The sequence below is a fragment of the Seriola dumerili genome, unplaced genomic scaffold (genome assembly GCF_002260705.1).
Source record: "Seriola dumerili isolate Sdu_G_001 unplaced genomic scaffold, Sdu_1.0 BDQW01000073.1, whole genome shotgun sequence".
In the NCBI taxonomy this organism is placed as follows: domain Eukaryota; kingdom Metazoa; phylum Chordata; class Actinopteri; order Carangiformes; family Carangidae; genus Seriola; species Seriola dumerili.
In genome coordinates this window covers 3,223,059-3,240,200 of record NW_019174328.1, presented here as the reverse complement: position 1 = coordinate 3,240,200, position 17,142 = coordinate 3,223,059, and the positions used below count along the sequence as shown (strand labels likewise).

Sequence of the window (17,142 nt, the reverse complement as noted above, 5' to 3'; positions counted from 1 at the left end):
TCATGCAAGCTCTCCTGCTCGGTTGAAATGTTAAGTCGTGGGCTGTAGACATTCAGCCACACCACCCAACATGGATCTTTCAGTATTTTTTCCTTCTCAAACCGATGCATGAAGCAATAACAGACTTTATGACTCTTGTATTGAATTGCCTGTCAGACGGCAGCGACATCCACACTTGATTGGAATACAAGCGAAGGCAAAGTGCTTGCTTACGCTGCTCTTTGGAGCATGTCCAAGGAAATGTCTGGCCTTGTATGAGCAAACATGCACCGAAGGGGATTCAGTGAGCTGGCAAGGTGCTGGGCTCATGCTGGATCCAACAAAACCACATGGCCGCTCTATCCTTACCAAACCAGGCAACACACACACCTCCATGGGTTCAGCATGATTGGAGATAATTGAATTGTATATCTACAGTGTGATTAGATTGATTAGGGATTAAGGGATTTTCACTAAAAATCAAACCCCCTCTCATGTTCTGGCACTGGACGAAACACTCTCCGCTGTCTTCTAATCTTATCCTTACCGTTGGCGTATTCTTTGGCAAAAAGGCTCGAGGACTGCTAGGTAAGTAATCCCATCACTGGTGTTTCAGCCGGCGTCCACTGTGAACATGTAAGGAGTCAAGGAGAGTCCAGGAGAGCGCTCAAGGCTGCTCTCCTTTATCAGCTGCTGTTCATCTCGCTCAGCAACAGCAACAACATGTGGGAACGACGTGGGAGCAGTGTGACCTTGACAGAATAGATTTGTGCGTGTTTGTGTGTGTTGACAGTGTTTTGGGGGCATACGCATGTGTTTGTGTGTGTATGGCATCGGGTAAGAATGTGTGTGTCTGTGGTAGTGTGTGCAGGCTTGTTATCAGTCTGATTTGATTACAGTTCATGCATGTAATGCTGTGTTTCTACATGTTAACACCACTGGCAAAACAGGCAAAATCATATAGAGCGTACATCCTGTAAAACCTCAGTTCTTCCTCCTCCTCCGTCGTCTCTCAAGGATGGAAGAATGACCTTCTCACTCTTCCTCTGCCTTCCCGCTTCAGGAAGGGGGGAAGGGAAGGTTTACAAGCTGACCTTCCTGTTTTATTCTCTCCGCATCTTCCAGATGGACCTCTGGAGATGCCCCTCTTCCAGCTCATCCCCTCTCAGAGACAACTGGTTTTCCGTGGAGACCGGCTCCCCCTGCAGTGCACCGCCTCCTACGTGGACCCGTCGGTGGAGCTGCGGTGGCGTCACAACGGCCACATTGTGACCACGCAGGAAGACCGGGGCGTCTATGTGGAGGAAACCCTGCTTCACGACTGCTGCCTGCTGACCAGGTACAACACAGCGGAGAGAGGAAGGAGGAGGGAGATGAGGGGAGGGAGGATGGATGGGTGAATGTGAGCTGGGAGCTGATTAGCTGTTGACTGGCCTGTTGCGTTGACACATATACACAAACACACGCTGAAGGATATTTGTAAGTCAAGTCAAAACACACAAGCAAATAAGCTGCTCCATAAACAGTCTCATCATGGTACAAAGAGAAACAAACACATGTGCTATTGCAAAAAAAAAACACACACACACACACACACATGCGTTTTCATTCATTCAGCACAGCCATGTTCACCGGGGTCACAGAGACAGATGTAACATATACAAACACAGATATACCCCCCCTGCCTGTCTCTCACTCACGCTCAGGAGCTGTGATTTACCTTTTGTTATTGGCGCCCTTGATAAGGATCTGAAAGGACAGGACAGAATTGGCTTGGCAGCGTGCCAACACCTCAGAGCAATCTGCGGCTCGTCTCTAGAGGTTGGCCGTCCAGCCGCTCCCCCAGCGCCGGCGGAGCGCTGGCGGATCACACGCTAAGAGGAACAGATGCTGAATCATAATTGTGGTGATAAAGTAGACCGGCAACACTGGCTTTTACACATCTTTTTCATAGAAGATGTCGCCGCAAGCCTCCATCCTCTTCCTGTCTTTGTTTTCTTGGTGGTCTGTGGCGCATATGGGTGTGTGTATGTGTGTGTGTGTGTGTTATAGTAGATGAATTTGATGTAATGCAACAGGCAACGGGGCTCAGATGCAGGAGCACATTGCTGTTGATTAGTTTAACTGCTGCCTGTTCTGACTCAGCCTCTCTAACATAAATATTGATGGAGTGCTGACAGAAATATGTTTCCCTGTGTCAACAGGGCCGCAACGCCTCTTGTTGTGTGGTTTATTTGGCAACAAGAACGCCAGCTACTTTTCCGCTCCATTTCTGGGAAGGTATACTGTTCCCCTGACTGCAAACGCCACAATCAGTCAATATTTTTTCTTTTCATTATGTACCAGCTCACTGTTTGACATTCTCAGTGATCCCTATGGTGAATGCACGGCCTTGAATAATTGGATTACAGGGTAGAAAGAGATCTTTTAGTGATGAGTCAGTGTCTTTGTGTCGCAGTAGTGATGTTTCTTGGCACAGTTTATTTTTATTGAGGTATTCATCAACAGTGGTCAATACAATCCTTTTGTCACTCGCCTCTCATTACCTACCATTATCAACAGTGGTGGAGACTGAAATGCTATATTTAAAGAGGCTATATGTGAGTTTCTCCGCTGCCGAATGTGGTTTCTTGCTGGGAGTGGGTGGTGTAGTGCTTGTGGTGATAATGGTTGCTTTCCAAGAGCTTCAGGCATTGTTGTGTTGGCAGGACAAGAGGTTAGAATGTGGCAGCACTACTTCTTCATCCTCTCATGCTGAACTGAGGGCAGGCTGGACACTACAGTGACTCACTATAGCGTGCAAACTTCTGTAGAAGAAAAGAAGTGATAGAAATAGATGCAAAACAACAGTAAACATTGGTGTTGGTGGTGTTGCTTTCCACTGCTGGAGACAGCACTTCGTGAGCAAAGGAATGATGCTTGATGCTGATCTCGCAACGTTTCTTGTAGACTGGTAGGTAAACAGCTGTTAATGCTAACGATGGCTAAGTATAGATAGCAAAAACCCACATATAGCACCTTCAAGTACAATTATAGGGTACTTTTACATTGCCTGAGTATTTCTTTTTTTTACTTTGTGCTCCTTTGCACTTCTGCTTCACCACATTTCAAAGAGATATTGTACTTTTCAGTACACTTGTACTTTATTTGATAGCAATATTTTCAAATGGCTTTGGAGGTTAAGACTTTACACACACACACTATAATCAGCTTAAAAAATATGATGCACGTAATGATAAATAGATTCAACTACCTATATCTAGTGAAAATTAGCCCCACAACAGTAAAATGAGCTACAATACATAAATAATATAGTACACGTTTGCAATAATATAACACTGTAACTGCTGTTTTTGACTTTATATTTTGTTTATAATACTTCTTTGCTTTTAGTTAAAGCTGCATGAATCCATATTTCTACATTAACAATGGATCAAATGACTATGTGTAACGTGAGAGGAGTCTAACCAGCAGAGATTTATCATCTGATTCAGTGTAGACTAACCTCTTTTATCTAATTGGCTTGGTTTTCTGGCCTACAACTTTACTGTTTTGATTCACTCTCTCTTCTCTCTGTACAGAGATAAAAGAAGAGTGAGTATTAGACTTACATTCATCATGTTGACACAAACACAACTCTGAATGAATGATAATGTTGTCCATGTGTTATACGTGTGTAAATAAGCCACAGCATGTTTGCCTTATCCACTTAATAAGGTAATAAAATGAGAATGTTGTCTGCACAGATTGTTGAACTGCCCCCAAGCTATTAATCTACGTTAAGTAACACTTTAGATGCAAGACTATTACTTGTAATACAGCTTTTTCCTACCGTGTCACTGCTGCATGCACTGCTATAAGTGTGTCGGACAAAGTTTCTGACTTTTGGCAAAAAACTTTGGCGGAGGATACTGAATGTATGAGGTGAAATCAACACAAAGACTTTCACTGGGATTTTGTTACTTTTCACAAGCAAAAATATACTGTATGTCATAGTATGACACATGTCACTGTGTTGCTCAGAGAACATCGGGTTGGGGGGGCACTGGAAGCAGTATCTGAAATATTTGGGCTTTGAGTTGTTCTTGAGGGGGGGGTGTCTGTTTACAGCAAAGATTCATGCGGAGAAACTATAAAACATTGAAGGCTGCTAGTTAACACCAGTGTGACTAGCTGTGAAGGTGTGTTGTTTCCATAGCAATGAGTAATCACTTCAGTGTTTCTGTCAGCTGTCTGTAGTTCTGCTCCATGCTGCCTTCTAGGGAACAGGGAGGTCAGAGTATCATCCATAAAATTTCACCAACATGACGGAAACATGGATACTCTCTTCCTTCGTGTTCTCTGTGAAGGACATAAAGAGCTTCTTCCTCTTAAAAGAAGCTACGTGAAGGCTGTGTTATTGCCGTGGTTACAAATTTACAAGAAGGATATTCTGCTGTCGGACTTCCCATGAAAGCAACTTGGTGTCTAGCATTCAGACACACACACACACAGACATACCACTCAATTCAAGTGGTTTCGCTGGTGTGGCTGCATGAATTACAATGTTGCCAAAGCATATTAACACAAACTATACAATCATCATAAACATAAATGAACAATTTTCTTAAACAATTTTCTAAAACCAGACACAAGCCACCTGACAAGGTGAGCCACAGCAACACCATTATCTTTAATAAGTCTATAAATTAAATTTACCAGGTTCAGCACAAATCAGTGTCAGACCAAACTCATTCAAAAATCTGCTAAATTAATTCTGCCCTATTTAATGCCAAAAAGTTACATACTGCATAATATGTGACATATAGGCCTATATATGCACTGAAATCCAGTGCAGTGACACAGCCCAGGCTACTCTTGACATCTCTGGCTGGGGCAGCATGTGAGTCAAATATGCCCAGCTGCTTCTTCTTGCTTTCCCAACATCGTTGAACAGGGATTTAGCCAGGTCCTCCACATTCAGTCCAAGTACCACACTCGCTTGACCTCTGGTGCACTGCAGCTCAAACTAACTTCTGTGCAACCCCGCAGTGCAGGAACTACACTGAGAACCACCAAGCACCTGGCTCACACTTTTAAAGCATTTTTGCTGATTTCCTTTGAAAGTTAAGATAAATCATTTGTTTTTTTCAGTAGCCTCAAACTTTTTCCTTGGTAGGCTGCTCTTGTTTTCCATTGGAAGAGTTAATAAGAATGCTTCTTGTTTGGCTTTTCTGATTGGCTGCTGTTTGCGATCAATATTGACACTTAATTAAAGTTTAGATGTCAAAGTTCTAACCGTTGCATTTGTTTCACAATATAAATATAATTTCTCTTCACAGGATTTATCTCCTTTGGAGGGGTTCAACCCTCAAATCTGTTATGATGTAACACAATAATAATCATAATAATAAGAACATAAAATGAACAAATAATAAATAAGAACTGTATATAAATTGTAAGAAGATTAATTGATAATAATAATCATAATTTTTGACAGTTAGCCATTTTATCTGATGGGGGTGGTATGGGACCTGGATAATGGGTAGGGGGGCACTGGCCCGAAAAAGGTTAAGAACCACTCACTCTCAGTAAACATAAAATCCACTAATGTGCAACAGCAGTGAGAAGTCACTGGCCTCATATCTAAGCCCATCAGAGAGGAGAGGGGTCCTTATGGTGTCTTGTTAGGTGTCAGTGTAGGGAGAACTCCTTATGCAACTGACCCTCTGTTGGCTGCTTACTGACCAGTTACATCTGTCAGCTCCTGGTCCAGCCGTCTGGGTCTCCAGTCCCATCATCACAAACTCTACTGCTCCCCCCACCACTGCATCTCTCCCATTGTGCAAAAAAACAATTCTCCAGGTTTTTGTCTCTACTTTTCCAGCTAAATGTCCCAATAGAACATGATGAATTTCTCATTGCTCCTATTCTGATTAGAGCCCCTGCTTGCAATTATCCACCGCTCTCCTCTTGTGTACACAAATAATACAATTTTCTCCTCCAAGTGGAACAGTTCGGGTCATGTTGCTCTTGGCACCTAAAATGTGTCCCTCCTGTAGAAAAACCTGCAAGGAGCAGGCATCATTTCCATAGCTGATGAGTGTATAACAGAGCTGGGTCCAACAAAAACAATCTGCTGTGCCTGGGCTGAACTTCACCCTTCGCCCTGAGCTGTATCTGAAATTGCAGTGCTGAGAGACGTGTGGGGGAAATTAGAGTCCTGTGACTTCACTGATCCAGCACTCATTTAGTCAAAAAACAAAAAAAAAAAAATCTAACTAATGCTCTGGCCTTTGACATACCAGACGCTGTCAATGCTTGTTTAACCGCAGTGGACAATACATTAGTCATTATGGTGGATGTTGATTTCTTTCACCTTGGATAAATGTCCTCTAAATTAGTCAGCCTCGCCCTGCATGCCCCATCAGAGGGGAAAGACTGAATACACAGGATTTAGCGGGTGGCTTAAAGCTCTCATCTGGATTTGTCGCATAGTGTTGCAGCAATGCGAGCGGAGATGCCAAAGCCACAGTGAAATGACCTCTTTGAAGGTGAACCCAAAATGTTTTGAGGCTATTTTCTCAGCTACATTCTGCTTATCCTGCTTTGGGCTGTATCAGGCAAAGAGCCAGTGTAGACATTCAAATCATGACATGAGCTTTTGCTCACCGAAACAGGCATAACATTATGAAATGTGTTTTTTTTTTTTGTTTTGTTTTGTCATTTTTGCAGCATTGTATTTCTTTCACTGCTTCCTCCCACTTTTCCACTGTGCACTGTGTCATTACAGGATCTCATTTGGTGGCGCAGGTGGGCCGATAAGCTGATCCGTTTACATAGCTCGCAGTGAGCAGCAGCAAAAAAAAAAAAAAAAAACCCAGACCCCATGAGGCCTGATGGCTCTGCGATGTGGGCCAGACTCCTGCTGAGTAATGGTGTCAGGCCAAACTCCCAGTGTCAGCTATGCTAGCAGCAGCAGTGGGACCAGCCTGTGATTCATGTTTCATTAATCAAACATTTTAGAGCCCTGTAGCTAACTGGAGCAGACACTTTGGATGTATCTTTCTTAATCCTCTCCATTTTTAATCAGGCTAATCTTGCACAAAATGAGGAACCTGGTTGGGAAATATTACTGAAAGCAAAGGGAAAAGGGAAAATGTCTCTGGCTTGCCTCTTCCTTCCTGTCTCTGCTGGTGATCTCTCTAAAGCTTTCTTTTTGTTTTTCTTATCTAAAACTCTCTGCTCTCGCTCACAAACAAACTTGAATTTCTTTAAATTCAACCCACATATCTTTCCTCTTTTATTGCATTCTACTGTGTTCTTCTTTAAGTCCTCATGTTTTTCCTCATTTTCTGTCTTGAACTGAGCTTCTGTGCAGCATCAGTTGCTAAGGACACCAAATTTGATTATGTCTACACATATATAGTTTTACCTCTCGGTTCATCACTTTGCTGCTTGCCAGTTTCAGTCAATAAAGAAAAACATAAGCTCTTAGTTGCATTGGATGAAGTTCAACAGGGAAAAAGTGAAGTGTAAATTATTAACAGTCTACACAATAGACTTGTAGAGTAATGGATAGAGTGAGTTAAGATAAGGAGCTTTGGATGCTGCTACAATGGGAATAGTATGTTCATCAAATCAGATTACGCCTCCGTTTGTGTCTGTGTACACACTGAATATGCACGTGTGCCCGCGTGTATGTTTACGTGCAGAATGTATTACTCCTCCTGCATCTGAATATTCAAGAAAGCAGTTGAAGCTTAGGCACATTTCAAATGCAGCGCTGTCACAGATTCGCAAACTGTAATCTGCGAGTTTTCATTTTATTTGCAACTTTACAGCCGCGTAAGCGAGATTATGTAAACAAATTGTTAAATATAGGCGCGTGAACATAAATGTTCCTAATGAGTCCTTTGGGTGCTGCTCCACAATGGTGCAGTGTTACGGTGGATTTAGGTCAGTGCTTTGTGTATGACTTATGTGTGTCCCTGCCCTACTGCTTTCCACATACTGGAGCAATTTCTTCGTATGTTTGTAGTGTGAGGATGACCTTTTTTTTTTTCTTTTTCTGAGAACTGGCCTGGCTGCTGGATGGCCTCCCCTGCTCCCCTTGTTTTGTCTGGGTGCAGCAGGTCACCGGGGACGTTTGTGATGAGGCTGCAGGAGAATACGCCTCCAGTAGTGAAGTTCTCCTCTGAGAGGCAAGCGGCGGGAGGCAGAGGGAGAGGGAGAGGTGGGCGGCTGGGTGTGGATGTGTGGTGGGGGAGGAGGGGGCAGGGGGAGGGGGTGGGGTATTTCCCTGTGTATTTCCCAGCATTCAGACAGTTGGCCCACGTTCAGCGATGATGTAACTGTCCCCTCTCCAGACTATGCACGGTGAGAGAGGACAAGTGCAGCAGCTCGGGCGCACACATTTGCATGCATGTAATCGCACAGTGCCCACATACAAAACCACCACCTCTACCTCCATCATCATCATCATCATCACCATCGTCATGACCATCATCATAACCATCACCATCATCATCCAGTCGTAATTTATTACCATTCCTCTGAAAGAATAGTAAATGACTGATAAGATTTAATTACACTTCACCAACTGTTTTTTTGAAAACAAAATGATCTGCTCAGACTAACACACTGACAACACTGATCCTAAAAGCAGTCCACACATCAGGGGACATTTGGTGACTTGTAAGTTATTTTAACTGCCTACAAATGCTCCATTAAATGATTTGTAAAGCAAAGTCAGAGTATATTGTAAATTGTCTACATCCATAGACTGGGGCTTGCTTAATTATTTATTGATGAGGCTGTAGCATTTGTTGTAAATACACGAATAAACAAGGCTAGGTGCAGACACGAGGCAATTCAGTGTAATGCCTTCTAAAAACACTTCAGATGATTCAAAATACTAGACACCCAGTTAACTGTGAACTTTGTGAAACTCAGCTCACATCTGGACAAACATTTAAGGGACAATAGAAAATCCCTACAGAGAGCTGCATTGTTGTGGATTTTCTGCAAACAAAGGCACAGAAATAAAAGCACGCTGATTGAGTCGAAGATTAATAAAAGATTATTATTGATCAGCAAGGCGACAGAATGAATAGTCAGCTAATGATTCTACTTCCACATTTTGGTGATGATAAACCAACCATTTAATCTTCTATTACTGTGGCAGTATCTTTAGTCTCTAGCCTCTGCTGGCGGGATGACATCATTTGTCTGTGCCTTCCACAACAGCAAATAAATAATCCGTTTTTATGATGTGACCGCGCTGTGAGAAAAGTTAGGTTTCAAAAGCACTTTGTTAAGGTCAAGGGAGCTTCATCGTCTGACAATAATAAACACATGGTTCATGTTAAGGAACAAATGATTTCTAAAACAAACAAAAAAACAAACAAAAAAAAAAAAACCCAGTGTTGACTCTTGTTGGGAAACAGGAAACGAACAGCATGTTCCTGTGTCTGTTTTGTCTCCGATCCACCGCGACCTCCTGCCTACTCAGACTTTGTCGCCCCGTAATAGCATCACCTGACTTCCTTCTTTGCTCCCGTCATACTGATGTCACATGATAATGTAATGAGGCGTTTTTATCACACAGTTTCCAGCGGATTTAAATTTGCTGTGGCAGCGGGAGGTGTTTTTGGACCAGATGAACTGGACATTACAGCAGAACCACAGGAATCAGACAGGTTTATCAAACATCCAGGTGATTTCTTTGGTGGGTTTGTTGGAAGCTATAGCTCCATCTATCCCCAACCTAGTGTTGGTGAAAAACAGTCCCACTAATTCTCTGTGAGTTTTTTTCTCTTTTATTTAATCTAGTGGAGTCTATAGAGGAAGGTCTTGCAAAATCAATAAGCAAATGGGGAAATCCTGGCTTTAAATGCAGTAATTGTAACATGGAAAACTGGTATTTCCTGCCAATTTCATTATCCTGTGGAAAAGGTTTTATTAAACAGAGTCTGAGGGGTATTCTATGAATTACTGTGGGCCTCATGTAATACTAGTCCTGTGCAAATAGAGTCTGATAAGCATGACTAACAGATTTGGTCTTTCACTTCACCTTCCAATATGTTATCTATATTATCTGTTTAGATTAGGGTTTCAGACAGCGTATGTCCTCGTTGAGGTTTGTTATATAACTGCAGAGAGCGGCTGATATCTGGACTGAGCCCAGAGGGTTTCAATCTGAAGCTCATCCACACTTTAAACTCAACGTACGTCCTGTGGAAGAGGGAGGATGTTGTTTTAAAGGGGGGAGGTGGGGAAAGAGACCCAGAGAGAGAGAGAGAGAGAGAGAGAGAGAGATCAAGAGAGAGAGAGATCAAGAGAGAGTGAAACAGTGTGTGATATTGTGTGAGACAGAATAAGCGTGTGAAGGAGAGGTAAAGGTTTGGGTTACAGTTCAGAATCTCTCCATAAACTAAAAGTTTGAGTAAAGTTGACACACACATGCCACGACAGTCATGTCAGAGAGTGACTCACTCCTACAGTGCGATTTAGTGAAGCATGCAGTCATTCTTACGGTCTGTAGAAATCTGTCTTAATGACAATACTTCAAAAAGCTGCTGTCCAAACTATTACACGACTGGTGAAAAAAATCCTTCAAAACCAGCTAAAAATGCCCAGAAGAGACTTTCAGACAAAACAAACAAACAAATGTATTTATGCACATGTAAAAACCCTCACATGTATTCACAGACACACACAGAAACACACACACATACACACATATACACTTTTGCTCTCCAGCCCAGAATGTCATCATCTCAGTCAAGCGTTCAAATCTGATTTAGGGCCTTTTAGAAAAGCAATCAGAAAAGAGAGCTTTAGTGGAACACAGAAGATGAAATCAGGACTTATTATATTCGTTTTCATAACTCGCCCACATAAAGTCATTGGAGCAAAGTCATGGGTCCGTTCGGTGCAGGGAACGTTCTGATTTCTGTTTGCCTTCTCTCGCTAAACAAACAGTGGAGCAGCAGAGATGAATTCACACTAAAGCACAATGTGCTGTGATTTGGAAACGTTAAAGTATCTTACTGTGTTACCCCTCTGGTGGATGAAGGTCATTAGAGCTAATTTGCTACTTCAGACTGACATTTGACTAATGACCTGTCATTTTTGCATTCTTTATTTCTTCACTTGCATTTGTTTGCCTTGGTGCTTTTGTATCATATACTGAGATAAGTCTCCATTTTAATCCATTTAGTCTTACTTACTTGTTTGAGGGCACATTCAAACCTCAGCTGTTTGTTTCTTGTTTTAGCCTTTGAGTCCACTGAGCTATGCTCGGTGCGAGTACTTTCATCCAGTTTATCAACCATTAAAAGAATCTTTGAGACATACCTTTAGTCTTTGTTGTTTACCTTTTCAGGAACTCCCCTCAGTATGAAATACACTGAACCTAGTGGGATATCAATATTCATGATTTGTTTGACCTCCTCTTTTATGTTCTGGCAGAATCCCATAAAATATGAGAACGACCCACTACCATTCCGCACTTCCTCCAGCATAGAGCTATTGAGGAGCCTTTATCAAGCATTGACACAATTGCTGGGCTTCTAAATAACCTACTTTTCAATTTCTAGTTCTGTGTAGGAATGACTATCGATGCCTTTATGGCAACCAGCACATAACTCTTCCCATATCTTGTCCTCAGTAATTGTATTCATCTATAGTTCCCATATTTCTTTTACATAAAAAGTGTCTTCTGCTAAGTCAATTAACTACAGTTTATGTAAAATACTGCACTACATAATACACTAATGAAATACTGCTCCACATTTTTTTGGCTTCTCTGAACCATATTCCAGTCTCCCACTTTCTACATAGAGCCTGATAGCACTTTGCTATACAGAAGGTTATAGGATGACTCTTTCATGCTACTACCTGATCATTATTGTAACTAGTAAAATAATAATAACTAAGGCTTTTCATTATCAGTTAATCTGTCAGTTACTTCATCAATTGATTAATTAATCATTTTCTTTATAAAATGTTACATATTAGTGAAATATCCTCATTCCATAAAATAAAACTGAAGCAGTAAATCCTCACATTTGAGAAGCTGGAACAAGACTGTGTTTAACATTTGTTTAAAGGAGCTACTATAAATTTTGCTATTGCTAAATAGCCAATGTTTACAGTAGTTTACATGGTGACAGTGGTTTTGTGACGCGGTCTTGTGTTTATTTAAGCCTCCGGCCGCTAGTTGGCAGCAGGCATTCAGTCATTTGAATGATGATGATGCGATTTTTGTCGGTCTTTTACCAAACAAAAATGTTGACATGTTTTGGTACGTCTGGAGAATATGATCTGTAGGCCGGGCCGTCTCTGTAGCACCACAGTGCTTATGGGGCTAACAATGCACACTAATGTAGTGACACATTTTACCTGTATCAAAAAAAAATTGCAGCTCCTGTGATTTGGATATTGCACTTGGCCATATTGCGATTTCGATTGTATTTCGATTAATTGTGCAGCCCTGGTTTGCATGGATGCTCCAGTTTGTTTCCACACTCCAAACACATGCAGTTAAGGTGAAATACAAATGTTGAATTCAAGGCCAGGAGGGGTGAATGTGTTTGGGTTTGTGCGTCAGTACTGTGATGGTTTTCCACTGCCTTTCACAACATGCATGCTGGGCTAAAAGACTAAAAGCATTATATTAGTAGTAAGAATAGTGAGAGCAAAAGGGGAGAAGGAGAGAGAGAGAAGCAGACAATATGAAGGCATTTAATGTTTCTGAATAAATATTTCCCTCACATCCTCTGAGAAACGTTTTCTGGGATTACAGCTTCTCCACATCAGAGCCGCTCAGCCTCTAATCATCTTTACTCTGGAAGATTTCAGTTTCTTGTCCAGTCCGTCACTTATCATTTTAATGTCAACTGTCACACGTTCCCATTTGTGTGCCATTGTTCCCTAAGTTGCATTTAAAACTTTATACAGTGGTGTACTGTGACTTGTATTATGAACACACACAGCTTAATTAAATCACAAAAAAGGTATTACCCTCTTGAGTACACACAAAGCAAAGTGTATATTTGACTACAACTGGATTGTATTTGGAAATTAAACAGTTGGCATTTCTTATAGAGGTAGTATATCCATGGTGATAATGCCCGTTGCTTAGCAATCTCTGCCGGCTTTACTCCTTTTTTTCATAAGGAGTAAAATCCTCAAGATAAGTCGCCTTGGCAAATGGCCTGCATTGGCTCTTTGTCACTGTTTCACCATCTTTTGTTTAATCAGGCATTTTCCATTGAGATAGGAATCGCTGTGACAAAGTAGGAAAGATAAGCATGAGTAATGATCATCTTAACTCCCAGCCAACATTTTAAGCCAGTGCATACTCATACATGCACAAGGGTCTCTCGAATAAATTAGATTTTTGTGAAGCACACACATGCACACACATTTCTCCACTGACGATAGAATCCTTAAGATGTTGCCCTAACCTTAACCCTTTTGCTGTAGGACTAACTTTAATCCTCAAACTAATCCAAAAAAATAATCCAAACCATTTTAAAATCAAGTCCTAACACAAACCTAATCCTAAAACTACATTCAACCCCAAACCTGAGGCCACATCCTGATCCAGAGCCTTGTACAAACCGTTTAAAGACATTTGATGCTCATACGAACAAGTTCACCAACACGCAGACGCATGTTCAGTTTTACGCCTCTTTTCCTCCTCCTCCAGCGAGGTCATCCTCTCCAACATCGACGTGGGCATCGCTGGCATCTGGGAGTGCCTGGTGACCAGTTCCCGTGGCAACACTTCTCAGCAAATGGAGATAGTTGTTCTGGAGACGTCGGCACCGTATTGCCCCACTGACAGAGTCACCAACAACAAGGGGGACTTCAGGTGAGTCACCTCACACCGTGCATCGTACAGCCGCTAGTCCACGTGTGGTCAAATAATATCAGCTCTATCATGTCAATCAGGGCTGAAAGTAATAGTTCAACATTTTGGGACATGTGCTTATTTGCTAAGATTCTCAGGCCTATACAGTAAAAATAAAGCTACACAAAGACTGTGCTATGGGTAACAAAATTTTCCTAAAAACTTGGGCTGGTGGTATGACTTCAAATCAATATCATGATTATTTCAAACTTTTACCTCGAATATGATTAATGAACGATTACTTCGGTGCTTATCTGTCTCGCTCTCTTTTTTTGAGCCATGTACTCATATTCAGCAATGTGATTCTGTTCCAAGTGATTAAACGAATTGGTGGTTTTACCTTTGGTCGCTATCCATGTTGCACTCACCACTGTCAGGTACTCGTGACTGAATCGATCGGCAGGCGAGGCATCATTGTTCCCAAAAGTCTCAGTTTCTCCCCATCCAGACTGCAATGCTACCCAGGGGTTTTCAAACTAAAATGAGTCCAGCAGCGTTTCTGAAAGTCTCAGTTTTAGGCGCCTGAAAACTCCGGAGTAATGTGGACGCCAGATGTAAACATAGCAAAAGTGATGCATTGTAAAACTAAAACGTATTACCGTAGGTTGGTTGAGCCTGAGGCGCAGTCTTTGTGCTTGTGTCATCCATGTCACCTTCTTTGCTTTGAGTGAATGTGGACTAATGTGACTGAACACAAGGTAGTATTTTTTAACGCACACACTGGGAAAGTGCTAACCGACATTAGCAAGATGAAGTCGCTGAGAGGTTCTAAATGTTGGTTTTGATACTTTGATCTTAAGTTTACTCTTCATTTACCTTTTAGTCCTGTGTAATTAGCGTTAATGGACAGTAATCACTGGTTTTCAGAGCTGATACCAGGTGGGTTCCAGCAAAATAATAGTTTAACCTCGGTATAATTTAATTCAACAGAAATATTCCCAATTACAGAGTCTTCTGTATAAAAATTAATACTGTAATCAGAGCGCTCACTCTCTGCTATTATCTCTCCACATACAGTGCAGTCGAGGTATTTAAGTCTGACTCTGACACTGGTCTTTGTTCAACCTGAAAAAAATCCGCCACACCTGGTCTGCATTGCGCCAGGCTCATTAACCACGAAAGACCAGAACTGAGACCACACAGTGGTGGACACTTCATATATTTTAATAATAATTGGACGTATGTTATGAAAACTGTCACAAACATTACAGCTCCATGTTATCCGACTTTACAGCAAGACTATAAAAAACTAGAGCACATATTCATGTGACTGAGGATTCATATAAGAAGAAGAACAAAGACGACACATCTCCTCGCCCTCCATCACTTCTCTTTTTCCTTGTGACCACCTTGAAAGCTTGCAGTTCTGCACACACAGTCACATCCTCCACCCCTCCTGCCCCGTGGGTGTGCTGTTGTCGTGTACTCTCCTTACTAGCTGCTGTACTTTACAGCCTACCTCTAGTGCAGCAAGCACAGAGGCTTTGTTTCTGCTGGAGCATCGGAGTAATGGGCTGGAAAATGAGCCCACTTTTTTGTTGGGGGCGAAATTAACGCCATTTATTACTAAGTAGCTGCTGCTGCTGCTGCTGCAACAATGTGAAGTGAGAGAGAGAGAGAGAGAGAGAGAGAGAGAGAGGGAAGAAAAGAGGACAGGGTGTGGAGCAAAGGGATGGCAGGTCTCTACCCTCGGAACAGACCACCAGCCTCCTGCTCCTTTGTTTTCATTTAGAGGAAGTCAAGAGTGTTGTCACATTAAGCGTTGCTCCAGCTAACTTTCTCCAGGAAGATTTTCATGTTGCCTCAAGGAGAAAACCAGAACACATGAGACACATGTTTCCTCTTGATTGTAGACAAATTGAAACTCTTTCCTAAGGCTGCAAGAGGCAGGGGAAAAAAAGACCTTTAATCTACAACAGCACCAAGGAACAAAACTTGGGAGTACTTTTATTACCAGGGAAATGGAAGCTAATGTAGTGGACTGTGATTGTTTGGCTGACTTTTTACACTCAAACGAGCTTTATTTTACTGAAACACTAACAGGCGTTACCCATAAAATGAAAAATTTAAAATCACCCCGGCCCCTATCACAGGTTGGTCGGTAGAGCAGCTCCAGGACTTGGCTCTTGATGACATTATTGAGGAAGTCTCATTTCTTGCTTCAGAGGAGACTTCACTGAACTTTGCATGGCCATATGAACAACTCTTGTAATTACTGTTTAAGGCTGAGAAAGGATCAGGTTTCTGCTTCAAATACACACCATTCTCATGCGCATTTGTGGTGCCCATTAAAAGGGTATGCATTCGACTTAGTATTGCGCTTTCATAGACCTGTGGGACTTGCCAGGCAGATTAAAAAGGAAAATGGTCACCATCAAAACACCAGATGTCAAGGTATCCTGACTTTTAGGCCTTAGTGTTGGTCAAGCTCGACACATGATGCATTTCTATCGTCTTTCACCCTCCATGCCCCCTCAGTTTGTAACAGAGCTTTCTGTTGTAATGTGTAAACTTCAAGCCGTGTCCAAAATAACCTTGACAATGTTATCTGGGTTATTTTACTTACTCCTCCACAGAAGACATTACACTGCCCTTTAAGTGCATTCTGCCATTAAAAAAAAAAGAAGAAAAAAAAAGTTAGTTAGTTGGTTTCATTGTGCACAAAGTGGAAAGACAATAAAATTGATTAATAAAGTTAGTAAATAGTTAATTAAGTCAGAAGTCATTAATAACACAGCACATTGTTTCACAATCAAGTATCAGAATCTGGCAGTCTTCTGCAAAAATAATTAGAGCTAGCTGTAAATCAAATATGCAAATTGATAATTTCCTAAGTACAGGGAGTATGAAATTGCCATCTGGTGCGGTGAGTGTAGATTCTTGCATTCACCTCAGTCCTGATCATTTGGAGATGTCTCGTGTGGCAGGTGGCCAAAGACTCTCGCTGGGATCCTGGCCTTCTTGCCCTGTGCTCCTGCCACATTTGGCTCTGCCCCCCATCCCTCTGGCAGCGCTCCTAACCCCTCCAGCCAGAGGGAGAAGAAGGCGTGGCGGCGCTGCGACCGGGCCGGACGCTGGGCCGAGGAGGACTACACCCAGTGCCCGTATGCCAGTGAACTGACCCGCGTGCTGCATGAGCTCACCCAGGTATCAGTGCACACAGAGAAAACAAGTCTTTTTCCACTGTCATTAAATCACTAATTTTGAATGTTTACCATGATGTTCGACATGTTGCCTTTTACATATTTGCCAGCCTACAC

The 17,142-nt window shown here is 42.0% G+C and overlaps 1 protein-coding gene across 1 annotated transcript in view; it reads left to right on the top strand.

The window, feature by feature from the left end:
• LOC111220775 (adhesion G protein-coupled receptor A2-like) overlaps positions 1–17,142 on the top strand; it is a 57,810-nt gene that overhangs the window by 40,110 nt on the left and 558 nt on the right. The window contains exons 7-9 of the mRNA XM_022743994.1: positions 1,105–1,318; positions 13,679–13,843; positions 16,810–17,029. Of these exons, the coding sequence (XP_022599715.1) occupies positions 1,105–1,318; positions 13,679–13,843; positions 16,810–17,029 (599 nt within the window). The remainder of the gene's footprint in view (positions 1–1,104; positions 1,319–13,678; positions 13,844–16,809; positions 17,030–17,142) is intronic.